The sequence below is a fragment of the Salvia hispanica genome, chromosome 5 (assembly GCF_029641045.1).
Source record: "Salvia hispanica isolate PSC_SH4W2 chromosome 5, Shi_PSC_v1, whole genome shotgun sequence".
Classification (NCBI taxonomy): domain Eukaryota; kingdom Viridiplantae; phylum Streptophyta; class Magnoliopsida; order Lamiales; family Lamiaceae; genus Salvia; species Salvia hispanica.
The window spans coordinates 7752926-7778633 of NC_142696.1; the positions used below are offsets into that span (position 1 = coordinate 7752926).

At 37.2% G+C, this 25708-nt stretch overlaps 3 protein-coding genes across 8 annotated transcripts; 1 reads left to right on the forward strand and 2 right to left on the reverse strand.

Annotated features, from left to right (window-relative positions):
- Positions 1–1520: 1520 nt before the first annotated feature.
- LOC125187380 (uncharacterized) lies at positions 1521–8659 on the reverse strand. Of its 5 annotated transcripts, none has more exons than XM_089059747.1 (28): positions 8538–8659; positions 8410–8470; positions 8186–8301; positions 7586–7708; positions 7398–7500; positions 6975–7193; positions 6694–6865; positions 6461–6582; positions 6286–6377; positions 5974–6169; positions 5825–5891; positions 5367–5515; positions 5197–5267; positions 4910–5083; positions 4735–4800; positions 4364–4462; positions 4190–4279; positions 3975–4050; positions 3794–3890; positions 3615–3684; positions 3331–3510; positions 3109–3231; positions 2937–3020; positions 2665–2849; positions 2434–2572; positions 2269–2328; positions 2084–2185; positions 1521–1903 (listed from the first exon to the last, which is right to left on the reverse strand). In XM_089059747.1, the coding sequence occupies exons 1-28, from the start codon at positions 8610–8612 to the stop codon at positions 1790–1792; spliced, it is 3225 nt and encodes a 1074-aa protein (XP_088915873.1). In that variant the 5' UTR covers positions 8613–8659; the 3' UTR covers positions 1521–1789. The 5 variants fall into 5 exon arrangements, with proteins under 5 accessions (XP_088915873.1, XP_047939920.1, XP_088915872.1 ...); XM_048083963.2 differs by having other exon boundaries at positions 6694–6862; positions 6975–7248; positions 7357–7500; XM_089059746.1 differs by having other exon boundaries at positions 6975–7248; positions 7357–7500.
- A 9019-nt stretch (positions 8660–17678) lies between these two features.
- On the forward strand, positions 17679–21353 carry LOC125190452 (wee1-like protein kinase). Its single transcript, XM_048087765.2, has 10 exons — positions 17679–18055; positions 18135–18198; positions 18269–18335; positions 18770–19033; positions 19414–19481; positions 19567–19676; positions 19754–19794; positions 19875–20023; positions 20202–20555; positions 20680–21353. Exons 1-10 carry the CDS (start codon positions 17832–17834, stop codon positions 20776–20778), a joined length of 1440 nt encoding a protein of 479 aa, XP_047943722.1. The 5' UTR covers positions 17679–17831; the 3' UTR covers positions 20779–21353.
- A 171-nt stretch (positions 21354–21524) lies between these two features.
- LOC125187002 (LEC14B protein-like) lies at positions 21525–24636 on the reverse strand. Of its 2 annotated transcripts, none has more exons than XM_048083499.2 (10): positions 24339–24636; positions 23664–24094; positions 23371–23490; positions 23178–23255; positions 22788–22964; positions 22628–22705; positions 22337–22512; positions 22060–22218; positions 21915–21975; positions 21525–21791 (listed from the first exon to the last, which is right to left on the reverse strand). In XM_048083499.2, exons 2-10 carry the CDS (start codon positions 24087–24089, stop codon positions 21627–21629), a joined length of 1440 nt encoding a protein of 479 aa, XP_047939456.2. In that variant the 5' UTR covers positions 24090–24094; positions 24339–24636; the 3' UTR covers positions 21525–21626. The 2 variants fall into 2 exon arrangements, with proteins under 2 accessions (XP_047939456.2, XP_047939455.2); XM_048083498.2 differs by having other exon boundaries at positions 24323–24634.
- Between the last annotated feature and the right edge of the window lie 1072 nt (positions 24637–25708).

Genomic DNA, 25708 nt, shown 5'->3' on the forward strand with positions numbered 1-25708 from the left:
AAAATTTTAAATTTTTTCCCGATACTCATCCATAAGTTGTCTCTTATTGATGTAGCTAGACAAAAAAGTGGAAATTATAGCAGAGAAGATGCAAAACCTTCCAGAAATTTTAAAATGAGGTTCAGGCCTCTCTTGAAGGTTTAGGTAGTATGTAACCGAAAGAAGAGTTCCTATTTTTCCAGAGTAGGGGTGATTTGACAGAGAAAACACTGATTTTGGCACACAGGGTTCAGCGATGAAGACTGGAATTCAAGCATTTTTAAGCTTCTCTGCAGAAACATAGCATGCGGAAGCACCTTACCAGCAGAGGACTGTGCCTGTGAGTTATGCTCGATAAGAAATGGTTTCATGTGTGTGATTTGCAACACTCTTGATCTTGAGGTTAACACATGTCGCTGGATTGGGTGTGATTCATGCTCTCACTGGACTCACACCGATTGTTCTATTCTGTTAAAAATGCTCTTTTAGGTGCCGAGCTTGCTGAGTTATTTATTTCACATTGTCAAATTTTAAGCGTCATTGTAGTGACGGATGTTTCAATCCATATTGAGACTCGAGCTTGACCAATTGCATGCTTTTATTCTTTGGTCAGGTACTAATATAAACCCTTGAGGTTGGTTGTTCTATACAAATCTTTTTCTTCAAGATCTCTATTTAGAAACGAAACGCAATTTTGACATATTTTCTTACAACACCTTTCTTTTATCTTCTCTTTCTTTCTTAAAAATTTTCTTTTCTTTTTTATTTTCTCATTTTCTCAATTTATCAACACCATTTTCATTTTCTTAAACATAATTCTTTTTCCTCAAATTCCTCCCCTATACCTCACAAATAATTAATTTTCTTCAATGTTCATTACAATGAAGCAAGGGCTCATCAACAGAAACAGGAGGCTTATAAGGCTCAAATGGCCATTTAGGGAATTTTATGAGAAATTGTTCATCTTGGCTAACAAAGATGATCTTGTGTAGATTCAGTAAGATCACGAGCAAGTTCTGGAAACAAAAAACTTGTACTCGATCAAACCACGCATGAAATTCTGACGCAATAAGACAAGACAAACTCACTAATTAAGTTTGTTTGCTTATAAATTTGTTAATGGGTTTGAGTTAATTTTACACTTTTGGGTTATGATGTTCTTATTTGGTATTTTCATGGGCTGAGAATGATGTTTTCAGTTTTGTTTTTTCTTCTGCATATCACTTGTTATTCCCTTTCTGTTTTGAATTTCTCTATGGGCATAGATATCAAAATACGTAGACATGTGTAGAAGTTAAATGGTTGTATCTGGTTATAACATACTACTCCACGATTTAGATGTTTTGATTCATTTAACCAAAAATATACTCCTTGATTGTTAAAGAGAATAGTTAAATATCTAAAATAAATGTTTTTGTTTTTGGGAACCTAACACCTAATCGATTGCCTTCTGATTTTGGGTTTTGCTTTTTCTTATTGACTTCTGATTTCAGTAGATAAAATCAAGCTGAAAATGGAATGAAAAAGGAAACAAACCAAAAGGTGCAAGAGTTATGTTTATTTATTCAATCATAACACCAATCGCTCTCTTTAACCATGATCACAATTCATCCATACTTTTATGATCATATGAAGAGAAGTAAATTTGGAATTTATTGAATCAAACAAGACTATACAGGTAAAGATGAAGGAAAAATCAGTAGAATTACTCTTCTTATCTAGTGGTGTGACAAAATTACCAATGATTAGGTTAGGGATGGAGAAAAAACCAAATCTACCTAGATATTATATACAAATGTTGTTTCTTCCCCTACAAGAAGTAGCTAAGTTGTGTCTTCTTTCTCGTTCCACCTTCCCCGTATAGTTCGTTCCACTGTTGAAGCTGGGTCATGTTTTGTGATTCCGATGAAACACTAGAACATACCTACATTTCCATCCAACTCACAAATGTCATTCTTATTTTAAAGCAATGAAAAGTAAGTGACACATTTCCATTTCCATACTTGAAGGCAAGAAAACAAGATTATGTATCTTTCCATACTTCCACAAAGAAAATGTTAAGGAAAACAGATATATAGGGCAAGTAACAAGTAAAGAAACACACCTGTGCATGTGCTTTTTTGAAGTCATCCATAGTCAGCCTTCGAACGTCTGAACTGTGCAATGAAGGCAATGGTCTGTTCTCGGCCAGTGCCAAAGCTTTTTCCTATATTATTGCACAGTATTCTATTGTAAGTGGAAACCAATATGACATAAGATGGGAAGAAAGCTTCAATCATGTGAATGTACCTGCTTCTCCTCCTCCAAAAGTTGTCTTATCGGGTAATATGAAGCCACCACACAAAGATTCTAAGAAACAGACATGTTTCGCAAAGAAGGAATGGATCAGACGAGATTACAAGCTAAAACCAACTATTTAGAGCTCATGCAGAATATGAGAAAACACGATCAAACCTTTAGATCACTTCCCGAATACCCCTCGGTCATTTGAGCTACTGCTTTGAGATTCACATCTGGACCTAGCTCTTCTGTGGCTAATATCACCTTTAAGATTTTGTCCCTATTTTGAGCATCGGGCAGACTGACCATCAACCTGGTCGAATTATAAATAGATCAAGAGAACTGACGAGGAATGCTTCTTGTTTACATAATTGAAAAATCTGTTCGAAAGGGCAATGATAACACCTTCTGGGAAGCCTCCTTATTACTGCCTCATCGAGATCAAAAGGCCTGTTTGTTGCAGCAAGTACTAGCACTCGTTCCTTATCCTTTGTACGCAAGCCGTCCCAGTTAACCATAAATTCATTTTTGATTTTACGCATCGCCTCATGTTCTCCTCGGCTTTCCCGTTTCCTTAACATACTGTCAACCTGTGGCGACATATATAACAATCTTTATCGAGAAGACCATAATAAATGATATCACAACAACAAAAACTAATAGATGATTAGACTGACCTCATCAATAAATATAACACTGGGCGATATTTTGCTGGCCAAAGTGAAGACTGCTTTCACGTATTTCTCCCCTTCACCAAACCACTGAGTGCAAAATAATTACAATTAACCACAGATAGGGATAAACAGATGAGAATGACAAAGAAATGTTCAAGGCTAGCAAAAACTCCACCTTTGAGGTAATGCTAGACGTAGATATGTTGATGAAGTTTGCACCTGCTTCCGTTGCAACAGCTTTTGCAAGCATTGTTTTACCCGTGCCAGGAGGCCCGAAGAGCAATACTCCCTTACAAGGCTGCAAACGACACAATTCGTACAAGAAGGTATTGAATTCATGACAAATGAAAAGAAATGCTCGATTTTCTGATATGCTTTGAGCACAAAAAGCATTTACTTTTCTAAGTTGTCCTTTGTTGAACAGTTCTGGCCTTTGCAGAGGTAGCATCACTAATTCCATCAAAGTTTCCTTCACATTCTCCAATGCTCCAATGTGGTCGAAACTAACACCAATGTCACCGGGTGGAATGACCTCAGCAAGGAGCCTTTTCTCGAATTCATTCTCAGTAGCCACGTCCTAAAACTTTAAAAGTTATTTTCATGTACCAAATTAAGTAAAACAGTCCAGTGGAACAGTTCATTTTACAGCAAACACAAAGATCGAAACTCCACACACTTTACCTTGAGAGATTTTTTTAAACTCTGGTTTCCGTCTTCGGTGCCGCGTAGAATGTCGAGCCCATATTTGATACTGCAATATAGTGAAGAAAGAATAGTGTCGGGACTCTCATCCGAAACCAAGTACTCAATTCTCAGGCTCCTATCAGTGGTAACATGATAGCCGACAAATATTTGTTTACCTTGCACTTTGAATGACAATTGATGTATCTGTGACTTTTGGTAGAGTGTAGTACATGATGCGATGAGTCAAAGCCCATCCGATAGCTCTTTCAACATCTGTCAACATTAGAACAAGTATCAAGGATTATCCAATTGAAGATCGTGAAATTTAGAGATATGAAGTGAAATTGTATGACTGACTTTCACTGGACAAAGCTTGATCGTTAATGCACAATGTTTCCAAATCAGGGCAAACATATCTAAACCGACTTAAAACCTGAAATATATTGACAGAGAGACACAAAATATTAGGCCAAAAAATGATACAAGAAGTTTGTCCAAATATCAATATTGCAATTTGCAACAAAGTCCAGAGACAGATACTTCAGAAGGGGTGATGGACCAGCAAGACTAACCGAGCGTATAAGGGCAATATTTTCCTGTGATTTCATTGTCTTGGCATCTCGATCTAGCATTTGTTTCCAGTCCTCCAGCATTTCTTCATCCTGTCACATTTTAACAGCAATTAGCACTTCTTTCTCTTCAAATAATCGAAGCAGCATCATATGGAAGCCAAAAACTATGATTACCTGAGGAATATGTACTGTCACTTTGTTTGGGAAAAGACGACTGAGCTGCTTCATACTTTTTGGGGCCTCTTGGTTTTTGTCTTGCAATTTACACTTATCCTATCAAAAAAATAAAATGCTGTCTTACGAAGAGAAGTTGTATATGCCCCAATGTCGTCATTTTCATGACCATGTCAACCAACTGCATAACTTGCAAGTATGCTAGAAATGATTAAGTACACCAATAACCATTCAAACCGATCTTAATGAACATCTCAATAAAGGAGAAATGCATGCCAAGACTGTTTTCATACACATCAATGACAAAATCAATGTAACTAATCTGAACACAAATTTAGAACACAGAATATATAATTGCAGTTAACTCGTACCCCTACAGAATGCATGTCCAAGAATCCTGTTTGGTTTAACTTTGCGAGAAGCAAGAGAGGTGGAGGCTGGATCCAAAACGTGAATTACAGTGTCATAACTCACAAAATTATATAAACAAAAGTATCAGCGTGTGTGTTGTTATGTAGAAATATTAAATTAAAGATCATCACATACTTTTTCCTTTGGGGTGTCCATCTGAGTACGCGAAGCTATGGCAACAACATTTTCTGGCAAAGCTTCGAGCTTCATTCTAAAGGCTGTAAATGCCGTCAAATCCCTAATCATCAATTTCTCGATGTCTTTGAAAAACAAAATTAACGAACCCTTTTTACTTTCCATGGAAGCAACCTACAGAATCATTACATGTAAAATATCACTATTAAAAACCACACTCATGCAACATAAAAGAATGGATTCTAGTGTGATAAATACTTCAAATTTCACATAGCAACAAAGTTTACCTCAAAGAGATCATTTATGACAAGCTCATCAATGTCATCGTCATTTGAACTTTCAAGACTTAGTGAGCCAGCTGCACATGGAGAAAAATAATCACAATTGTAACTGGACATTTCTAGGTATAGAAGTTAAATAAGACAAGGGAACAGAAACAAGTTAAGCAAACTCTTACCCGAACAAAAAAAACCATGATCTCCTTCGCAAAGGCCCCCGAGGTCATTACCTTCGGGAACTACTCTATTGAATCTAACCCCAATTTTAGAATAGCCATTACCTTCAAATACAAGAACCACCTTGCCGCTGGAACCATATTTTGGACTCCTGCACAAAATCTTATGTTATCGGACTTACAAATAAGGACAACCCACAACACATTGATACAATCATACAAGCAATTGGTACAGCTCATCAACCCCACATTCTCATAATTTTTTAGCTGATCTAACAGCATGTATATCCAAACACAAGGTGACATCAAAAACAGGAGATTTAGCCAATAGTAATATGTTCAACTTGTGCAATTTCATGCCACCAACATCCAATAAAGTGACAGGTTAAATCGAGAGTACATGAGAAAGAAACATTTATCAGATAAACATCATCGGTAAATTTGAACAACAAATGATTTACCTAATTGGAAATTGACCGGGAGAAATGCCAAATGCTACTAAATTGCCAACAAACCTTACTCTATCACCTGCCAAATTCCGCTTTAACCACTTAACATAAAAAATCTGAAACCTAAATTTAGACAAACAAGCATAAAAAGCTAAGTATACCTTTTCTGAAAGCGCAGTTCTTTGACGTAGCAGTAGATGCTTCGTCCTTAGACTGCGCAGAAGAGGCTATAGCAGCATCCACACTCGACGCTGGTTTCGTAAGGTCTACATCAGCAGTTGTTCGCTTAGCAAACACAGTAGCTCTCTCAGGCTCTGAACTTTCTTTTGGGGATTCAACTTCCTTAGTTAATCCCCCCTAAAAAAAATTTAAATAAAAAATCAGAAAATATAGTTGCACACGAGCAATAAAACTAACTGATTAAAGAAAACAGACACTATTTAAGTTTCTTAACATTTACAGTGGAAACTTACACCAGATAACATAATCTTGTTGACAATAAGGAGTCTCACACCAAAAAAATTAGCAAGTGCCCTAGTCAATGTATCCTGATACATTTCTGAACCTGCGAAGAAAACATGTAATGCAAGATCAGCCAATAAAGTAGTAAAAACATAATTAAATATTTGAGTATGGAGATAATATTACCTTCTGGACCTGACAACAAAATTCTTGGGCACACCGCAGGGAGTTCTGAAATAAGCTCCACCATGTTCGGACACTTCAAATGTATGTATGACGAAGCTACAAGGACATTCTTGGTGGTCTCACTGTTAACGAAAATGAGCATTCAAGTATGAAGCCAGCATAGAAAATGCATAATCTACCCTATTTATTAAAAAGGGTAGAGAGTTTATCAGTGGTACACAATAAGCAAGTACCTTAGATAATAGGGAAACTTCTCGAATGAAACACCCAGATCTGTCACATCTACTAAACATTTCCATAAGCCCTCTATAAATTTTTTACGTCCTGAAGACTGTGGAATGGGAGGAGGAGAACCCTTTATTTGATCTCTGTGTTTCTTATTAAACTCAGAAGCTGATGGGCCTGCTAAAAATGTAAAACAGGTTATTGTTGGCAATACCAGAAGATGAAGCACCAGTATTCTCAATAACTGCTGCAGAAACATCGTCTTTACAGGAAAAAGCCTCTTCCATACCGGTATCAAGGATACAATTGTCTGACACTCTGCAAGTAGAAGGCACTGATGGAATTTCAGACCCTTGTTGCACCTCCTCGCCATTCCGAGATGATGGTGGAATAAGAGACAATTCATCATTAGGATGTGAGAGGGGGGCCAGAGTTGAGGCAACGGCACCTGATCTAGCCTCAATATGCAATCCCTGTTTGGATCCACCATGAGCTTCTAAGCTACTTACTGAAGGGTGCACGCTAGTTGTCAATTCACCAGTTTTGGTAAGGAGTTGGAAAATCTAGTAATATGTCAAGGAAATAAACAGGTATAATAATGTATTTCTACCAACCACCATAAACAATATGATGAAGAAACTACTATCAGAACACCACAGACAATAGGATACATAAGCCTGTTTAGTTTTTGAGCTAAAGATAATCTCATCACCTCCATTTATAAAGATGATGGATTTTTCAACGTAAGCCTTTCCATTGACTTGAACATATCCTTTTTTCCCAATGATTTCAAGCACTGTTTCCGAAACCCCTCTCTATGAATTGGGAAATGAGCATAGAATCAGTAAACATGATAGTTGGAATCCCTGCCTAAGTACCACATTGACAATCACAACATACCTCAGTTTCAATGTGCTTCAGACTACACAACGACTTACTGACTGCTGGATCTATGACCCACAAGCCACATCGCTCGCTTTTACCAACACTTAAAGTAGGGAGATGCAGAATAACATGGGAATTCTGGGATAGGAAAATTGCACGAAACAAATTAAGATAAAGAAGGGTAATCAAGATGCTGGCATGTGAATGAAGAGTCACTAAACCCCCATTGATAGCCGTGCTAGATTTAAAGCTTAGCAACACTGAAGTATTCCCCCTAAACATCACTTATCAGGATGAGACAAGCAACATTGTCTTGTACCCGTCACTTCCAACAACGGACCTGTCCAAGTTAAACTTTTTAGTATGGAATGCATGATACTCTCTTGTTTCTGATTCCATATTGAGATTAAAAAAGTTTTTTCCATGACCTAAAATATAGAAACGGGCAAATACATTATCCATTTTTACATTACCAGATATGAAATCAATATTCAGAAAATATGATAGTCCAAATTGACAACATAATTTTCATGAATCTCATTCCAAGATTCACATTAATTTGAATAATTTATTAGCCTATTCAAGATAACATAAAGAGTAAAGACGCACACACACCTGTGAACACTGAGATATGAGTTTTCCCCATGGATTCCCAGAATCCGGCTGCTGCAGCACCAGCCCGTTCCGTATGTGTAATTTGGGTATCCTATTCGACTTCCCTTTAGCAGCATCTGATATTCAAGAATTCACCAAAACCCCCATTAAAGAGCTAAATTCCAACATATGCAAAGAATTCTAAAGTAATCTACTAGAAAGGAAGAAGAAAAGGGGATAACCACCTCTGGCCGGCGGCGCGTTAGCATCCTCACCTTTGGCCGGCCCCTTAGCATCTTCTTCCGACTGCATGCAGAATCAAAAATTGGCATCAAAGAGAAGAAAGGAAGGAATGAATGATATGAGATTGAACCTTGGATCGCTTGGTGTCGTGCGGAGGAGAACTTTTCGAAAGAATGAAAGAATCAGATACAGTGCGCTTAACCATGGATTCGGGGAAGAGATTCAAAATGAGTGATTGTTGCGGGAAATGGTGGTTTGCATATGCGTTTTATTTTGATTTTTGATGTGAATATTTATACGAGTAGAATATAAGGAGTTTTTTATTTAATAATGCTTAGCTTAGAGCATCCGCAATGGTCGGCTAGCGACCGGCTAGTCGATGCGTCGCGCTAGCCGATCGGCTAGCCGAACCATTGCAACCGGCGAGGGCGATTTCGGCGAGCGGATCGGGGTGGGCTGGCCGATCGCTCGTCGCTGGCCGAAGCGCTAGCGGATCGGCTAGCCGCCATCGTGGAGGCCCGATCGGCCAGCGCCGATTTTCGTTTTTTTTTTTTTTTTTTTTTTTTTTTAAATCATATATAAACGCGATTTTCGTTTCATTTTCATTTGCACCACTTGTTTTAACGAGTTTTCTATCTCTCTAACTTTCTGTACAAGAGCATCATCGAACGATGAGTAACGCGGGTGGTAGCGGTAGTGGTAGTGGTAGTGGTAGTGGTGTGGATCCTGAAGAGTACGAACGGAGGATGAACGAGGCTATGGAGGCCTACATGAACCGCGGGATGGAGCGGTACATGCGTATGGTGGAACAGCAGGCGATACCTCGCCCTCCACGAGTTGTCCACCACCGAGCAGTGATTGATCGGGATCACGTAGCTGCACATCAGCGGCTGTACGAGGACTACTTTGCAGAGTACCCGCGGTTTCCCGCCAACATGTTCCGGCGGCGTTTTAGAATGCGCAGGGAGTTGTTTATGCGCATCGTTGGGGCATTGGAGCGTCAATATCTGTGTTTCCGCTTCAGGCACGATGCGGCTGGCAGACCCGGCCACACCCCTATCCAAAAGTGCACGGCGGCAGTCAGGCAGTTGGCCTACGGAGGCGCGGCAGACATGTGGGATGAGTACCTCCACATCGGTGAGTCGTCAGCCCTGAAATGTCTGAAGGAGTTCTGTGGGGGCGTGATCAGCATTTTCGGTGAGCAGTACCTTCGAAGCCCTACTCCCGAAGATTGTCAGAATTTGATGCAGATGCACGGGGAGAAGCATGGGTTCCCGGGGATGTTAGGCAGCATAGACTGTATGCATTGGGAGTGGAAGAGCTGTCCGACTGCCTGGAAGGGGGCCTACACGACCGGCTACAAGTCAAAGAACCCCACGATAATCCTCGAGGCCGTAACTGATTACCGGCTGTGGATCTGGCATGCGTATTTTGGGGTAGCTGGGTCGAACAACGACCTCAACTTCCTGAACTCGTCTCCCCTCTTCAACGAGAAGTGCCAGGGCGTGGGTCCAGCCGTCTCTTTTGTGGCCAACGGCAACCGGCATGATATGGGCTACTACTTGGCGGATGGGATATACCCTCGGTGGCCGGTCTTTGTGAAGACGATCCGACAAACAAGTGATGAAAAGAAGGCCTACTTTGCGCAACGACAGGAGTCGGCGCGCAAGGACGTGGAGCGCGCATTTGGTGTGCTCCAGTCTCGATGGGCGGCAATTAAGGGCCCAACGCGTTTGTGGAATGTCGGATGCGTTTCCGAGATAATGTACGTCTGCATTATCCTGCACAACATGATCGTCGAAGACGAAGGCGTACAGCTGACTAGTTGGGTCAGTGACGATGAAGCCGGTCCAAGCCACGGAACGGCCACCCCTAGTGTACGACAGGGGGTACCTCTCGATGAAGCCGGCCGACTCAAGGAATTTGCCAACATGCGCCGAGTGGATGCTCATATTCAACTCCAAAAGGATATAATTGAAGAGTTGTGGGCACGGAGGATTGCACGGCGATAGTTTTTTCTCTTTATTATGCATGTAATTTTTTTTTTTATCTATGTAACTTTTTTAAATGCAATTAGTGAATTTTCCCGTATATGTGTCGTAAATTTAATTCCGTATTTTAATCGTAATTTTAATTCCGTAAATGTAGTATATTTTGAATTATTTTTATTGCGGCCGGCCTATGGCTGGCCTAAATCTGATGTGGCAGGTAGTTTTTTTAGTGTTGCTGACGTGGCAGGGGAGAGAATGGCTGGCCTATGGCTGGCCTAAGCACCATTGCGGATGCTCTTACGTATTAGTAAATCATCGAACAAGTTTGACTCCAATTCTGTTGGGGGTGGAACTAACAAATAAAAGAATGTTGAGGACTAAAGTGAAATAAGGAAGGTTGTATTTGACTTTGGTCAGCATCAGTTGAGAACTTGAAACGGCCAATGACAGATTTGTCGGTTTTGAGGGAGCGATTTCTTCCAGCTCAAATAAGAGAAGAGGCAGAGTGCAGCTCGATAACTACTTCTGCAAATTAGAGAGCTTAGAGAGATCAAAGGGAGAGACGCTATCTTGGTGAGGTTCATATTGTGTTCTTGCTGTAATTGTAGAGAGCATCCTTGTATGTGAGCTTGAGTGTTTTGTTGATCATCTCAATCGCTTATTGTTCTCGTTGTATTCTTGGTGTGAATTGAACAAAGCTTGGATTGTCTTATCAGTGGATGTAAGCCTTACGGCTGAACCACGTAACTCCATTGTTTTACTTTGCTTTTTGCAATCGGTTTCGATCTTGCGAATTGGAGGCCCAATTCACAAATTCTATGTTCACTAAATAACTGTATTTGACACAAGATCAAAATATTACGAAATGGCTGCATTAATTAACATGACGCTATGGCGAGTACTTCATTATCATATATGGTACTCGGGATTTGAGCTTCGATTCGTGGAACCATTCAGATGTTGGAGGGTGAAAAAATCTTCCGACAAAGAATAGCCGAGTAGATAACTCATGATAGTTAAAATATTTTTGAATATCCAAAATCCATCTTACGAGATTAACACTTGAAAATGAAGGGGCGAGAGAAGATTTTAACAGCACGGCAGATATGGTGGTAGAAGAGTAAATTAATTGGAGGATGAAAACATAATGAAAGCACCAATTTGGTAGGGTTTTACCTATCAAATTAATTTTTTTTGAGAATAAGATTTCACACATATTTATAATATGTGCGGTCAGGGGAGGACGTAGAAAATATTTTTGGTAGGGCTATGTTTATTTGAGTGAACTACAAAATTGGCCCCTACGTATGCAATTCGAACCCTAGAGGTACTAATGTTTAAAAAAATTGCATTGTAAACCTCTACGTATGTGTATTATATCATTTAAAAAAAACACTATTTTGAGTCTTTTATGCCATTTTTTCCCTCACTTTAACCTAAATGTCATTCCAAGAGTGTGTTAGGCTTTCTCAATTTTATCATTATTTATGACTTCTCTCATCTTCTCTCTTTTCTCAAAAAAACTTTATATTCTTGTTTGAATTTATCAAAATTCGTATGTATGCGCTGAAAAATATTTCTCTGTTCTTCATCTCTCTAACTATTTCTTTAATTCCCCATCAATGCAGCAAATGGCGCAAAAAAAATTTTCCTTTTTATTATTCCCTCTGTTCCGCGGTAGTTGAGTCATTTTATTTTCTGCACTCGTTTTGGAAAAATCATAATAAATAGGTAAAATGGAAAGAGAGAGTAAAGTAAGTGACAAAATAAGATAGATAAGAGTCTTATCTACATTATTCTCTCTCTTACTTTACTTTTTTTAAACTTTAACTATTTATATCATTTTTCTAAAACGAGTGCAGAAAATGAAAGGACTCGACTAAATTAAAATGCTTATCAATTTTATGTATCTTACCAGCTAGTTATCATATGAATGATTTATGTGTTTATTTTAGTTAGATATGTTTTTATAAATATTTTTCTCTAAATAAAACCGTAAATCATATAATAGAGTATGATAATTAGAATCCGTAAGTATATTAATTCATTAATTTTACCAAATTTTATATGCTAAAATAAATGCTAAATAAATAGAAAGACTGATATGCCCTGTGTGACATTTTGGGGAAATAAAGGTGGGTCAGAAGTAGGGGTGGGGAATTATACCGAAATACCAGAATACCGGACTTATCGTACCGAAAAAATACCGAAAATACCGATTTTTCGGTATACCGTAGTTTTCGGTACGGTATGATATCGTACCGAGAGATTCAGTACAGTAACGATATTAGATTTCCTACACCGAGGTATACCGAATCTACGGTATACCGTATCGTCGATATATTCCGACGCTTCGGTATACCGTGGTATACCGGTATACCAATTGATTATTACATGATGTATTCATTTTCAACATGCAAATACTGTTCAAAATCAAAACACTTGTTATCAATAGGATCTTGTGATCTAACAATTAGATTAATGTCACATGTTATCTAATAATGTAGATTATTAGTCTAATAATGTAACTTAACTAATAATGTACACTATTTTAATAAAATAATGTAGCATTTTAGTATAATAATGTGGTATTTTAGTCTAACTAGTATCACGCATGTGCTATGCACATATTAATATATTTTTAATACATTAATTTTTTATTTTAAATTAATTTAACAAAATTAGAATCAATATTAACAATGAACAGTATGAGTTATATGAGAATAAAAAATCTATACAAATCAACATTGAAGCATAATAAATTTGAAACAAATCACATAATATAATATTTAAACATAAAATCATGGAGTAGGGAGATAAAATTCTATCACAATAAAAAATTAAACACAATGGATAATTATTCATCTTAAAACTTCTTTATACACTACATTAACTTTAAAAATTAAAATCAATCTCATCATTTAAACTAAAACCTTCAATTCTTCACAATTTGTCACTCTTCAACGGAACTCATAGGTAAAATAACTCGTTTGTCATCTTTAAAGCCGTCCGCCTCACCTAAAACTATAATAAAATAAGAAACAAAATCAATAATCAATATGTATTAAAATGATCATTCGTAGAACAAAGCATAAGATGTGATACACTAAATGAACGTTTAACCACCATCGTCGGGATGTTGTTGCATTTGGTGTTGGTCGGAGCCGGCCCAAAACGGCGGCCCAGCGGTGATACGATCTGATTTCGTGGTTGTGTGGGATCTGGAAAACTCATTCTGTTTCTTTTAATTTCTCACCACGTGGTTGTGTGGGATCTGGAAAACGCATTCTGTTTCTTTTAATTTCTCACCACGTAAAGTTTTGAATCTTAAATATGAAAGATGAAAATCATAAGCAAAGTTTTGAACCTCTTTAATTTGTGACTACTTCAAATAAATCAATCACCATGGACTTAGATTCAAGTTGTAAAGCATCTATCTTTCACCACAATTTGATTAACTGACGCTGATAAGTCGTATTCTAAGCCTTGGTTACTGGTCAGTATGTCGTGAAATGCATGTATTATTTGCAAAACAGTTGCTTAAGTGTGCAGGATTAAAGGATCCAAGTCAGTAGGAGACGATTCATGTGACGCAAGTGAAAAGGGCGCCAGAAGGGTGCGATACTAACCAGGATGCATGCCAGAGAGAAGGCTCGAGATGGAGAAGGAGGATAGCTGGGATGATCATTGACAAGGGCAAAAAGGTCAAAACGCGGGAGAAGTCTACCCTAAAAGCAAGGGCAAGCCTCCCTATAAAAGAAGTCACTTGGAGAGAGAGAAGGAGTTCGACGATCGCACTTAGAGTTGGTTCCTTAGAGTTCGGTTAGAAGTTCTCGGTTCTCAACACACTTAGTAGAATTCTCTCTAGAAGATCAGTCCTTCAGCATTATCCTACCTCTCGTTCCTCGCCACAGCCATGGTCACTTGACGTCCAAGAGTTTGCCGGAGAAGTCATCAGTCCGCCGTTCCAGCCAGTCATCGTAGCAGTGTAGTAGTATCATCGCCCGGAGTGGCACAAACAATCTTAATCGCTTTCCTAGTTTAAAGTTTACTTGTTTTCATCGTTGGTTATTTGCAAACACTCATCGTTGTTGCTCTTTTGAAGTACTTTGTTATCTTCCAACATTTACATTATGAAGTTTCTATTTCGCATGTCACTTTGGTTCGAGTTTGCTTCATTCTGCCTAGGAAAGTTAGATTTAGTTATTGCTTTCAATTTCTAAGTGTTTTCTTATCGGGAGTTGTTGATTCAAAGTTGTAGCTATGTTTAGTCAAGTTTTCGTGCATGAGTTTCTGTTCTGCGCCGTGATTACCACCTTACATGTCAGTCAATAGAAGTAAAGTTGTAGTTTCACCGTTTAATTTAAGTTTGAGCATTTAAATCGATGGATCTTGAGTTCGAATTTGTGAATCTGAAGTTCAGTCATGGTATTTGTGTTTATCTGAATTCTGTTAATACTTGGTGAAGAAGAAAACGTCAAAATCAACTTTAGTTTGAACCACTTTACTTTTAAGTTACTTTTGCTTTTGTTCCCTACTTTTCAGATGTACTATCCAGACCTGTCAGAAAGCCCCAGCCATCAGATATACCTTGTTGTCTAATTTTCCTCTTTTAGTAACTGTCTACTTTTCATATGCCTCTGAGACACATTGTCCCCTATTTTCACGAATACTCCCACATGTCTGTCATTTTCACGCCTACTAGTCAGTAGAGTACCACCTTTAATTCGTGTCTAGGTAAAATCTCAACCCAAGCGTGGTAGCTAACCAAAACACCCAGGAAAGTCACCGCAGTTATCAAAACGTGTCCATCCTCGTGGGATTCGACCCTTACCTCCATTATACTAATTAGTAGAAGTGGGTTGAGGAAACTTGTTTGAAGCCAGGTCCCGGTTATCGTACCAACGACTCAGCTGGGTCGGGAATCTCTTCCTGATCAGTTGGATATACTCCAATTCACATACGAAAAACCACAAGGGGAAAGGAAAACACCTACCGGGCTGTCAGACACCAATCAATTCATTATAGCTCCTCTTCAGATTGGATGACTTCGAATGGCTATCCCCGAATCTATAATCTTGACTTGCGATAATTCAACTGAATCGGATCAGTTCTCCCGCCCCATCTGAAACATATCAACCAACAAAGATTAATTAAAAGTAGATTGCAAAGCCTCATCCGTCCTTCGTTATCAAATGCAAAATTCTTACCTCAGCCCCCTGGCTTGCCCTTGAGAAAGGATTGGCTGCAGCAATGCCTCACTGCTTGGTCAAGCTTCACAATTCTTCGATTGCAGCGAAACTTGAAGCTTAAGATACCAAGAAAGAGGTGAACAGACCAACCTAATCAAATCAATATAAGCAATAAGCAAGGAAATGTACAACAAATTGTAAGGAAACAGATCCAGTTTCACATAAAATAATCCCACAAGCGTCCAGTGTAAGAGGACAACTATTCATCATATGTAATTCATTCAGACAACTGATTCAAAGACACGGCTTCAACATGAAGTAACTGATTCAAAGATGTAGCCCAGTTTATCAAGACACGATTTTTAATCACAAAATTGATTCAGACAGGTATTGCAATGCTTGAGGAAACAAATGTCACAATCACACAACTGATTCAAGAATGCCAAGAGTATTATCAATACAATCAAACACACATACGCAAAGGAAACCTTTAAAGAATAACCTATTGGTAAATATAAATAAATTACTATAGATAATAACTGCCGGATGTAACCACCCATTAACTCCCTATTAACTTTAAATAACTCCTCACTAACTTTAAATAATTACTCATTGATTTAACATTATATAACCGTATAATATTTACTAAAAAAAAGTTTTATTCAAATAAATATCTATTTTAAAAGAATATTTCCCTAAATACCCTCAAAACTCCCATTTTATATATTGTATAGATATGTAGCTTATCATAACCATCTAATCTAAGAGCTGTGATATATTTGATGCTTAACACTAATGAGGTGGTAGGACCTTAACGTTCCCCATATATATATATTTATGTTATATTTACGCAAAAATTTAAAACGAATGACTGTATGAAAAAGACTTAATTGTGATGAAGTTTAATTCTTTTAGACTTTTTGAAGTAGTTGAACACTATAATTATTTTTTTTTGAATATTTTGGGTATAATAGATTTTTTTCCAGTATAACAAGTATAATGATATGTCGTACTATATTTCGGTGTATCGCAAAAGTACTATATATTTTACACCCACTTTGTCTTTCGAAAGTATAAATTATTTTCATTTTGATTTGTTCTTTAAAAATAAAAAGTTTCTATTTTATAAAATATTTTCTCTCAAATGAAATACTCCCTCCGTCCCGGAGTATTAGACTCACTTCTTTTGGGCACATGATTTAAGGAAGTGATATTTAAATAGTTAAAGTAGAGAGAGTAAAGTATGAGAGAGGGAAAAAGTAGGGGAGAGAAGAGAGAAAAAAGTAGGTGGAGAATAAAATAAGATAGATGCTTTTTGCTAAAAAAGGAAATGAGTCTAATATGTTGGAATATCCCAAAAAGGAAAGTTGATCTAATACCTTGGGACGGAGGGAGTAAGACTTATTCTCCGATCTTCACTAATAACAGTTCAATTTCTCCGAGTAAAGTAAGTATATATGAATAATTGTTTATATAATTAATTTAACGAGAAGAAAGTTGTTTCAAAAACTAATACTACTACTTGAAAATCACTAAAAAATTTAGAATTTTTTAAACTGGAAGTAGAACTCACTTAAATATAGTTATTAACTTCTATCTAGCAATAGTTCTCTTTTAAAAATTGATACTTATGTTTAAAGGATTTAACTAAAACACCAATATACACTTCTATATCTAAAAAAATTACTATTCCACTCAGTACTTTGAGTGGCCAAACAATATCACTTTAAAAGCCACAGTGTGTGTGGTATAAAAAATCTTCTATGAACTAGGAAAACAAGAAAGTAAATGGAGTAAGTATAACAATTAAATAATAAAATACTATAAGCTAATAATATACGGAAAGATTATCTACTCTCTTCCGAAATAAAATAAAAGTATAGGTCCCTATCATATCATACCCATCATACTAGGTAAGTTTATGTGTAATAGGTTTAATAGATTAATTTAACCAAGTAGACAACTTGGATCTAGAGGTCGACAAAATATTTGTGATCTGAATAAATCAAAGTACACTGAATCAAATCGAAATACTAGTAGTTATTAATTTTGTTAGAGATTGAATTGTAGGAGTATATCTTTTCCTTAAAAAATTGGATTAGTGGTTCGATTCATATTATTTTTAGTTAAAAATAATATTGGGTGGCGCATTTTTATATCAATCCATTCTGCAAACGCGCGCGAATTTGAATTTATTTCGCCCTCTTTTTTTTTTAACAGGAACCCGAAATCTGAGAGTTGATGAGTAGAAAAGCTCCGAACGCAGCAACAAATCGAAGAGGTAGCAATCGCAATCGCAATCGCAGCGTGATGGTGAAAGGCAGCTTGTCCAATCATTTGATGGTGCACCTCGATCAAGTCTCGCTTAATCCCTCCCGCTTCCAGAACCTTCTCGATTCCGAAGCACCTCATTCCGACTCAATGCCTCTCGATTTCGATCCCATCCTTAGCCAGGATTTCTTCTGGTTTTTCTCTCTTCCGTCCCTATCTGCTCTGCCTCTCCAGCTCTCTTGTTGATTCAATTTCTTTTTTATTTCTTTGCAGTACCCCTGATTATATTACTCCTGAGATGATTCCGCCAGTTGGAAGCATCGTGGATCGGAGCAAGGTATGATTTTGTCCATTTGTTGGTTTCGAGTTTTGAGGTGCTAATATCGTAGCGCTGTATTGTGTTGAAGGAAGCTATTGAATGCCCCAAATCGCCGGAGAAAGTTAAGACTGTTAGGAGCAAGCGCCCGAAACTCGGTTAGTGCTGTAATCTCTAATGTTGGCATTGAAGAAATGTTGCGCCTTTTACTATGTTTGAAGATTTATTTACAAAAAGCAAATGAAAGAAAAAAATGACATTTCCTCCCAATTAGGGCTTTTTTCTGATTCAAAATCCCCAATATCACAATGCTTATTTAGTTCAAAGATTCGATAGGGGTATTATCTCATTGCCTGCTGCGGTAGTGGTTTTAGGTAACAGCTCAACCTAGAAACTAAATGGTTTTTGTAACAGCGATTTTGGGTTCTTTAACAGGCTACAGTATAACTGCTTTTGCTCATCGGAAAAGAAATGTTTCTGTTCCATTAAATAATGTTTTCTCTCTCGTCCTTTTGTTGAATGACATGAGAGCTCAATTATGTGCTTCTATATTTTTCTGATGCTTGATGTGCACTGCTGACTGCTATTCCAGATGTTGATCTCAAAACATTTTTCGGATCAACTGATATTGGTCATCAACCATGTGAAGATCTTGGAAATGATACTTCGAGGACTGATGCAATGGAGACAGGAACACCGGTTGAGTTACAAAATAGCCGTGGTGGTTATGTTTCACAATCTGTAGTGGCTTTACGGTGCAGAGTTATGCCTCCTCCATGCTTAAACAATCCATATGTCAAGAATGCTTTGGACTTTTATGCTGATCCTTTTAGCAATCAAAGATCCAAATGTGCAGGTGCACACATGTTATTCAGTAGCCTTTCTTTTTGAAATTTAAGTGAAGCATCTTGTTGTATTTTATTATTGGGAATGAGGGACATTTTATACCATTGTGATGCAACCTTTTATCTTAGAAAGCCAACTGATTTATTTTCCAAGTTTAAACTAGTCGTTCTGTAACATTGTATGTGTTATATTTTCCAAGTTTATACCATTGTGATGCAACCTTTTATCTTAGAAAGCCAACTGATTTATTTTCCAAGTTTAAACTAGTCGTTCTGTAACATTTTCCAAGTTTCTACCATTGTGATGCAACCATTTATCTTAGAAGCCAACTGATTTATTTTCCAAGTTTAAACTAGTCGTTCTGTAACATTTTGTATGTGTTACCTCCAGGTTATTATTCTGCTGGTATTGGTGGTGACGACCTTTCACGCTATCGGACAGATTTCCATGAAATTGAGGTTAGGAGATCAACATAGCCTTGCTCTCCCGTCTTCACTGATTCTGAAAATCTTATTCATTTTCAACTGAAATTATCATTATTAGAAAATTGGCAGTGGAAACTTCAATAATGTTTTCAAAGTTCTGAAGAGGATCGAAGGTTGCATGTATGCTGTGAAACTTAGCATGAAACAGTTACATCAGGAAACAGAAAGGTGCAATATTAAATGATCATCTACCTGGGTTAAGGATTTGTTGTTCACCATACTTATTTTTATACCTCTTTTTGCAGGCAGAAGGCTTTGATGGAAGTTCAAGCTTTGGCAGCCTTAGGTTTGCTGCCCAAAATGTTTCCCTAAATATCTGCGAAAGCAGAGATTCTCAAACTAATATATGAATCATATTTCTTTCAGGGTACCATGAGAATGTAGTTACCTACTACTGTTCTTGGTTCGAGAACGAGCATCTCTACATCCAGTTGGAGTTGTGTGATCACAGCCTTTCTGTCAATACATTATCCAGATCATTGACAGAGGTAGAAGCTTTAGATGTCATGTATCAGGTGAATAATTTTATCCTCTTAGGTATTTCCAAAGCCTCCTCATTTGCTTCTTTTGTGCGATGGAGAAGTGATTTGAAGGTTCTGATGAATGTGTGTCATGGATATTCATGAACAACCGTCTTAAGCTATGAATTTATTTGTGGAGATTTGTGATCATAAAATTGTTTACATTTTGCAGATTGCAAAAGCATTGCAGTTTATACACAGTAGAGGCATAGCTCACTTAGATGTAAAGCCAGATAATATTTATGTAAAAGAGGGAGTTTATAAACTTGGTGATTTTGGTTGTGCAACTATGATAGATAAAAGCTTGCCAGTTGAAGAGGGTGATGCACGTTATATGCCCCAAGAAATTCTGAACGATAACTATGATAATCTAGACAAAGTTGACATATTCTCCTTCGGAGCTTCCATATATGAACTTGTGAAGGGGTCGCCCTTACCTGAATCAGGCCCTCATTTTCTCCATCTCAGGGAAGGAAGGCTACCTCTTCTTCCAAGCCACTCAATACAGTTCCAGAATTTAATCAAGGTATATTAACTTGCTCTCTTGATGATTAGCAGCTCAAATGTAATGCTAGTGTGCCTCAAGGCACCATGCAACCACAGTTTTATACCTAGTTGTTTCATTGCACATTTTCTGGCTTAATCTTCAGACGATGATGGATGCTAATCCTGCTCGGAGACCATCTGCTAGAGAAATAGTTCAAAATCAAATATTTGGGAGGCTTCAAAAGATCAGAAAAAGCATCTGAATTGAATGCATCCAATCAGTTCTATTGTATATTTTGGCGATGATAGCGGGAAATAAACACGAAAAAGGACCTGAGAGAATGAAAATGAAATGAGCCACATTATTGACTCCATTTTCGAGCACCAGATTTTCCAACGTGACGGTGCATGGCTTATGGAGGTATATATAGATAGATGAAGGGCTTGAGATAAGGAAAACTGTACCAAAAATGTGATGGGTGCTAGTTATGTAAAAAAAAACTGACTTCTTTTGTGATCATGGTAATAGTTGAAGAAGCTCATTATATGCTTCTTTTACTAATCTTGTTCCGTGTGAATTGGTTCAACTCTCTCTCTCTCTCTGTATTTGTGTTGTTCTACTCGTCTCTCTCTTTGAATTACAACTACGGCATCCATGTGCTCCTCCAGACAGTGCGTCGCTCTCAAGGGCACAGATGCTCATGTCCTATTTTTGGTGGATTTATTCATCCATTTCTTTTTGTTGAGTTTGGGCATGTAATGAACATTCAACGACTTATTTTGTTGTTCCAGACATTCATACATTTACAAGAGAAGAAAAATAATGTGACTTCCCTTATTTCTTAGCTTTCTTTTTTGGGTAAACGACGTCCAAATGGAAGTGTTTCGATTGGAATATGCCTGACAATGAAGTGAAAAAAAATCTACTCGAAAATGATTTGAAAAACTTGCCAATAGGATGGAAACTTGTTTTGCAATCAATTAAGTTTGATTTGGAGAGTATATGATGTGATGAAATTACTCGTTTTACTACTTTGTATCATTTTCAGTACTACTGTATTATGATTTGAATCTGCTATATACAACAAATTATTGAATTTGCATCATCATATTATTTGGTGTGGCTGATTGTTGACTCTCCATTTCCAGGGAACTCCCACTTCACCACTTCACCATCCCACGACGAGCTAACCAACACCGGGTAGGTCGGGTGCCAACTACAATCCCTCACTGTAGATCCATGGTGTTGCAACTTGGCCACTTGCGCACCACTCACCTGTCCACGTTCAACAAACGCAGTTGAAGGAGATTGCAATCTTGGATTAATCGTTTCTCTATGTTATGCAGCTCAACTGTATATCACAATAGTAAGATGGAATCGAATAAACAGAATACTTACCAAATCATAAATGTAGATGCAGGAATCGTGTGATCCCGTGTAGATGTACTTCTGCCCCGTGCTGCCAATAACACACCAAGCGCGTTAGCCAATGTTAAAAATGAACAAAGCATATGGATTAGGCAGGCGTTTGTTGAGAGTTTACCTGTATTGTGGTGAGAAGTAACAACGGATGAGTGTGCGCAGGACTGAATGGCCTTTATATGTAGCTACAGATTGATCGTGTGGATGCTTGAAATCCTTTGCTCGTTGAGGGTAGTTCATCCATCTGTAATCCCATTCGTAGTTCCTGTATCCTCGATAGCTGAAACAACAAACATACAAGAAAAAGACAAGAGAAGAGATGCTCACCATCCCAAACAAGAACAAAAATATGGTAGTAAATCTAACCACTAAAGCAGACTCCCCTCGAGGAATCTTACCAAACAGAGTTAGGAGACATTTTTCTTAGATCCCACAGTTTGATAGATTGATCTTTGCTGTTGGATATCAAATAACGTCCATCTCTGCGACTATCAGTGAAGGTAATCCCCTCGAGATGGCCCATTAGCACCCCAGCTGGCTTGCCACTTCCTGCAAAGCAACGTCTGTCCCAGACCTAGAACAAAATCGACGGCTCCTTATTCAAAACAAATGTGTAAGCAAATAAAGCTTCATTACTTAGTTTCTGTGGTAAAACCTCTCATAAGTTTGGCAAGCTCGTTAAGAATTACCTTGCAGAAGCTGTCGTCGCTGCCAGAACAAATGAGGTGGCCACTCTCGTCAACGAAACATACACTGTTGACATCAGACTGCAAGCATGACAAAAGCATCAACATCAACAAGTAATAAGAAAAAGAAGAGTGAAAATGAATTCAGAGGGAAAGTACGAACCATGTGGGCAGGTATTCGAAGAGAGACTTTTTTCGCTTTGAGGTCACAAACGTGTATATGCCCATTGCTGCTTCCAGCCACAACTTCTTGGCCAGCAGTTGAGAATTGCAGAGAAAAGATTCCGAAAGAGTATCCCCCATCATCCCGAGAAGAGAGATCCAAACCGTCGTGGACTTCCTGCACGATACAGAAGCCACAGCAAGCAACATATCACTACAAAAATCCACATCAAAGCAAACAGAGGTCGTTCCAAACCCATTGGGGGGAGAAAAGAAATGGATAGGTGTAAATTAATGATGTAATTTGTCCCTCCGCAAAGATAAAAGAAGCTTAGGTCCCAGCCCGTTCGATAACTAAGAACTTGACACGTGAGAAAATAATGTTTCTTACGGTGATGTTAGCAAGAGATTCAGACGTAGAAGATCCAGCATCAACAATCTGGATGACGGGTGACATGCTAGCGTAGACCTGCAAAAAAGTTCCAATCCCAAACACAACAAGATTAAGACCAACAATTCAGAGATTATCATTTATGAAAGTTATAAACATCGAACCAATCATCGCTGTTACATGGAGAACTTACAAGGCATCGTTGATCGGGAGAAAGGGAAGTATCAGTGATGGTCCACCTTAGGCTTCTGGCCAAAATGTTCTTCCGAACTTTCCATTCCCTTTCTACATCATATATTCTAATCTGACTACCCTGTTCAACGAAAAATACGAAGATTCTTGGATCAAGAAATAACACAAGCATCATAATTAACATAACACATATAATCCTGTCAATTGAGACCAGTTCTTATCTTATATCACACATTTAAAACAACTCTGAGATACACTACAAACTCGCTTCATGCATTTCGAAAGTAGTGATACCTGAAAAGCAGCGATAAGCAGGGAACCGTCAGCAGAAAACTGAGACACATAAGCCCTTGTAGACATCTGGTCTACAATCCAAGGACCATTAACCGGCAGATATCTACTTAAAACATGACGACAATCTGGTAACGAGAACCTTCCTCTTCCCGAGAGATTAGCTTCTCGACCTGCCAGCATCTTCAAAGTCGATACAGGACACTCACGTTTCCCGGGTGAAACGCAGCTGAAATGCTCGTTTGGCCTCGACTGAAGCTTCGTTAGCTGAGCTATATCTTGATCAAATGAATCACGCTTTCGACTAGGCCAATGACTGCCGCCACCATCATCACTAGAGCCATCAGAAAGCTCATTTTCAATCTCCAGTTTACTAAATCTATAGCTTATGGTGCTATCAGTATCTGTATCTTCGGGTACAGACAACATTGTACCTACCACAATTGATTCTTCTTAATTCTTCTTGTTATTGTAATAGAAATCATAAAACAGAATAAACTAGAGTCCGACACAAACACCCCCATAGTGCAAGATGAATAAACATGTCAAAGGTAATCATGGCCGTATAAAAAATGTAATCTTTCCATATGTTTAGAGAAATATGAAACAATATACAGCTTGCAGTCATTGAATAAAACATATATGTAATCAGGGAAACTTACAACTTTGATTTCTTACAGTTGCCTCAGCAAGAACTGCCCAGAATTATAGCATCCCAGAAAATCAAGAATTGCCCATTTCACGAAATATAAGAAAATTTGTGTACAATCTCAAACAAAAAGGAAAACAATAAACCCAAAAGAAATCGAAACAGAAGCACCAACAAATTATAAAGTGCAGCTAGAAATGAAAAAGAAATATTTGACTTTTTAGAAAATTAGAGTCACTGCATCACTCCCATTTAATACTCCACGCTGATAATTACACAAGTTTTAATATTGCTCCAAGTTTCGGGGGACCAAGAAAAATAATCTAATAAATCTCTCAAACCTTATCCTTTGTCGTTTCCAAGAAAAACATTATTAACAATTATACTAGCAGTAGGAGTACTTTCTCAATCACGAGAGTGTATAAATTTTTAATTGAGCGTGGATTTTGATGACAATATAAACTAAGAGAGATGTAGAAATAAATTTAAATTATTATTAATAGATAATGAGTTTTACTTAAAAAAGGTTTTAAAATTAGAAGATAAATGCATATTTTTATGGGACGGACTAAAAAAATGTATACTAAAGACAGATGGAGTATTATCTATCATACACACAAACTGTATCACGAGTAGCCATCCTATGTACTATTATTCCCTTCATCCCATAAAGTATATATTTGAAATGGTATATTACAAAATTGTCAAAGTAAGAGATATGATGAGAAATATAGTTAAAGTAGTGTTAGTAGATAGTGAAAGTGTGTGACGGACATTACTTATTATTAGTATTTAGGTCATATTTGGTTGCCAGGATTCTGTCTGGGAAAGTAATCTGATTCATTAAATTTTAGGATCCTAACTTTTCTTAGGTATTCTTTTTCCCAGTTTTAGGATTCTTACATATTTAAGCAATATAGTATAGTTTTATTATAATAATAATAATAATAATAATAATAATAAAATTATTATTAATTACAATGTTTTGAAAATAATTTAAAATTATAAATCATACTTAATTTCACTATAATAAATAACTATAATAAAATTATCATAATTATAACTATATTTTATAATAATTTATTAATAATTAATAATTAAAATATAATTATATAATATAAACTATATAATAAATAATAATTATTATATTTTATAAATTAATAATTAATCAATAAAGTCATAGTGCAATTTTAATTTATAAAATTTATTCAATTATAATATCCGTAAATATTATAATTATAGTATAATACTCCCTCCATTCTACATTTATAGTTACATTTAGTTAGGGCACGAGTTTTAAGAAATTGGTGGAGTGTGTAATTAATGAAGTGGGATGGTGGAGTGTGTAATAAATGAAGTGAGATGAAGGAGTGTGTAATAAATTAAGTGAGTTGGTTGA

What these genes read in the sequence shown, in the direction of transcription:
- LOC125190452 (XM_048087765.2), top strand. Translation starts at nt 17,832, where the DNA reads ATGAGTAGAAAAGCTCCGAACGCAGCAACAAATCGAAGAGGTAGCAAT. An exon ending in CAGATTTCCATGAAATTGAG is followed by an intron (nt 19,482 to 19,566) that starts GTTAGGAGATCA and finishes TATCATTATTAG; the next exon opens with AAAATTGGCAGTGGAAACTT. An exon ending in AGTTCCAGAATTTAATCAAG is followed by an intron (nt 20,556 to 20,679) that starts GTATATTAACTT and finishes CTTAATCTTCAG; the next exon opens with ACGATGATGGATGCTAATCC.
- LOC125187380 (XM_089059746.1), bottom strand. Translation starts at nt 8,612, where the DNA reads ATGGTTAAGCGCACTGTATCTGATTCTTTCATTCTTTCGAAAAGTTCT. An exon ending in TCATATCTCAGTGTTCACAG is followed by an intron (nt 7,709 to 8,185) that starts GTGTGTGTGCGT and finishes TTCCTATCCCAG; the next exon opens with AATTCCCATGTTATTCTGCA. An exon ending in CCCGGTCAATTTCCAATTAG is followed by an intron (nt 5,516 to 5,824) that starts GTAAATCATTTG and finishes GATTTTGTGCAG; the next exon opens with GAGTCCAAAATATGGTTCCA.
- LOC125187002 (XM_048083499.2), bottom strand. Translation starts at nt 24,089, where the DNA reads ATGTTGTCTGTACCCGAAGATACAGATACTGATAGCACCATAAGCTAT. An exon ending in AATCTCTTGCTAACATCACC is followed by an intron (nt 22,965 to 23,177) that starts GTAAGAAACATT and finishes TGTATCGTGCAG; the next exon opens with GAAGTCCACGACGGTTTGGA. An exon ending in GCATCTACATTTATGATTTG is followed by an intron (nt 21,792 to 21,914) that starts GTAAGTATTCTG and finishes GAACGTGGACAG; the next exon opens with GTGAGTGGTGCGCAAGTGGC.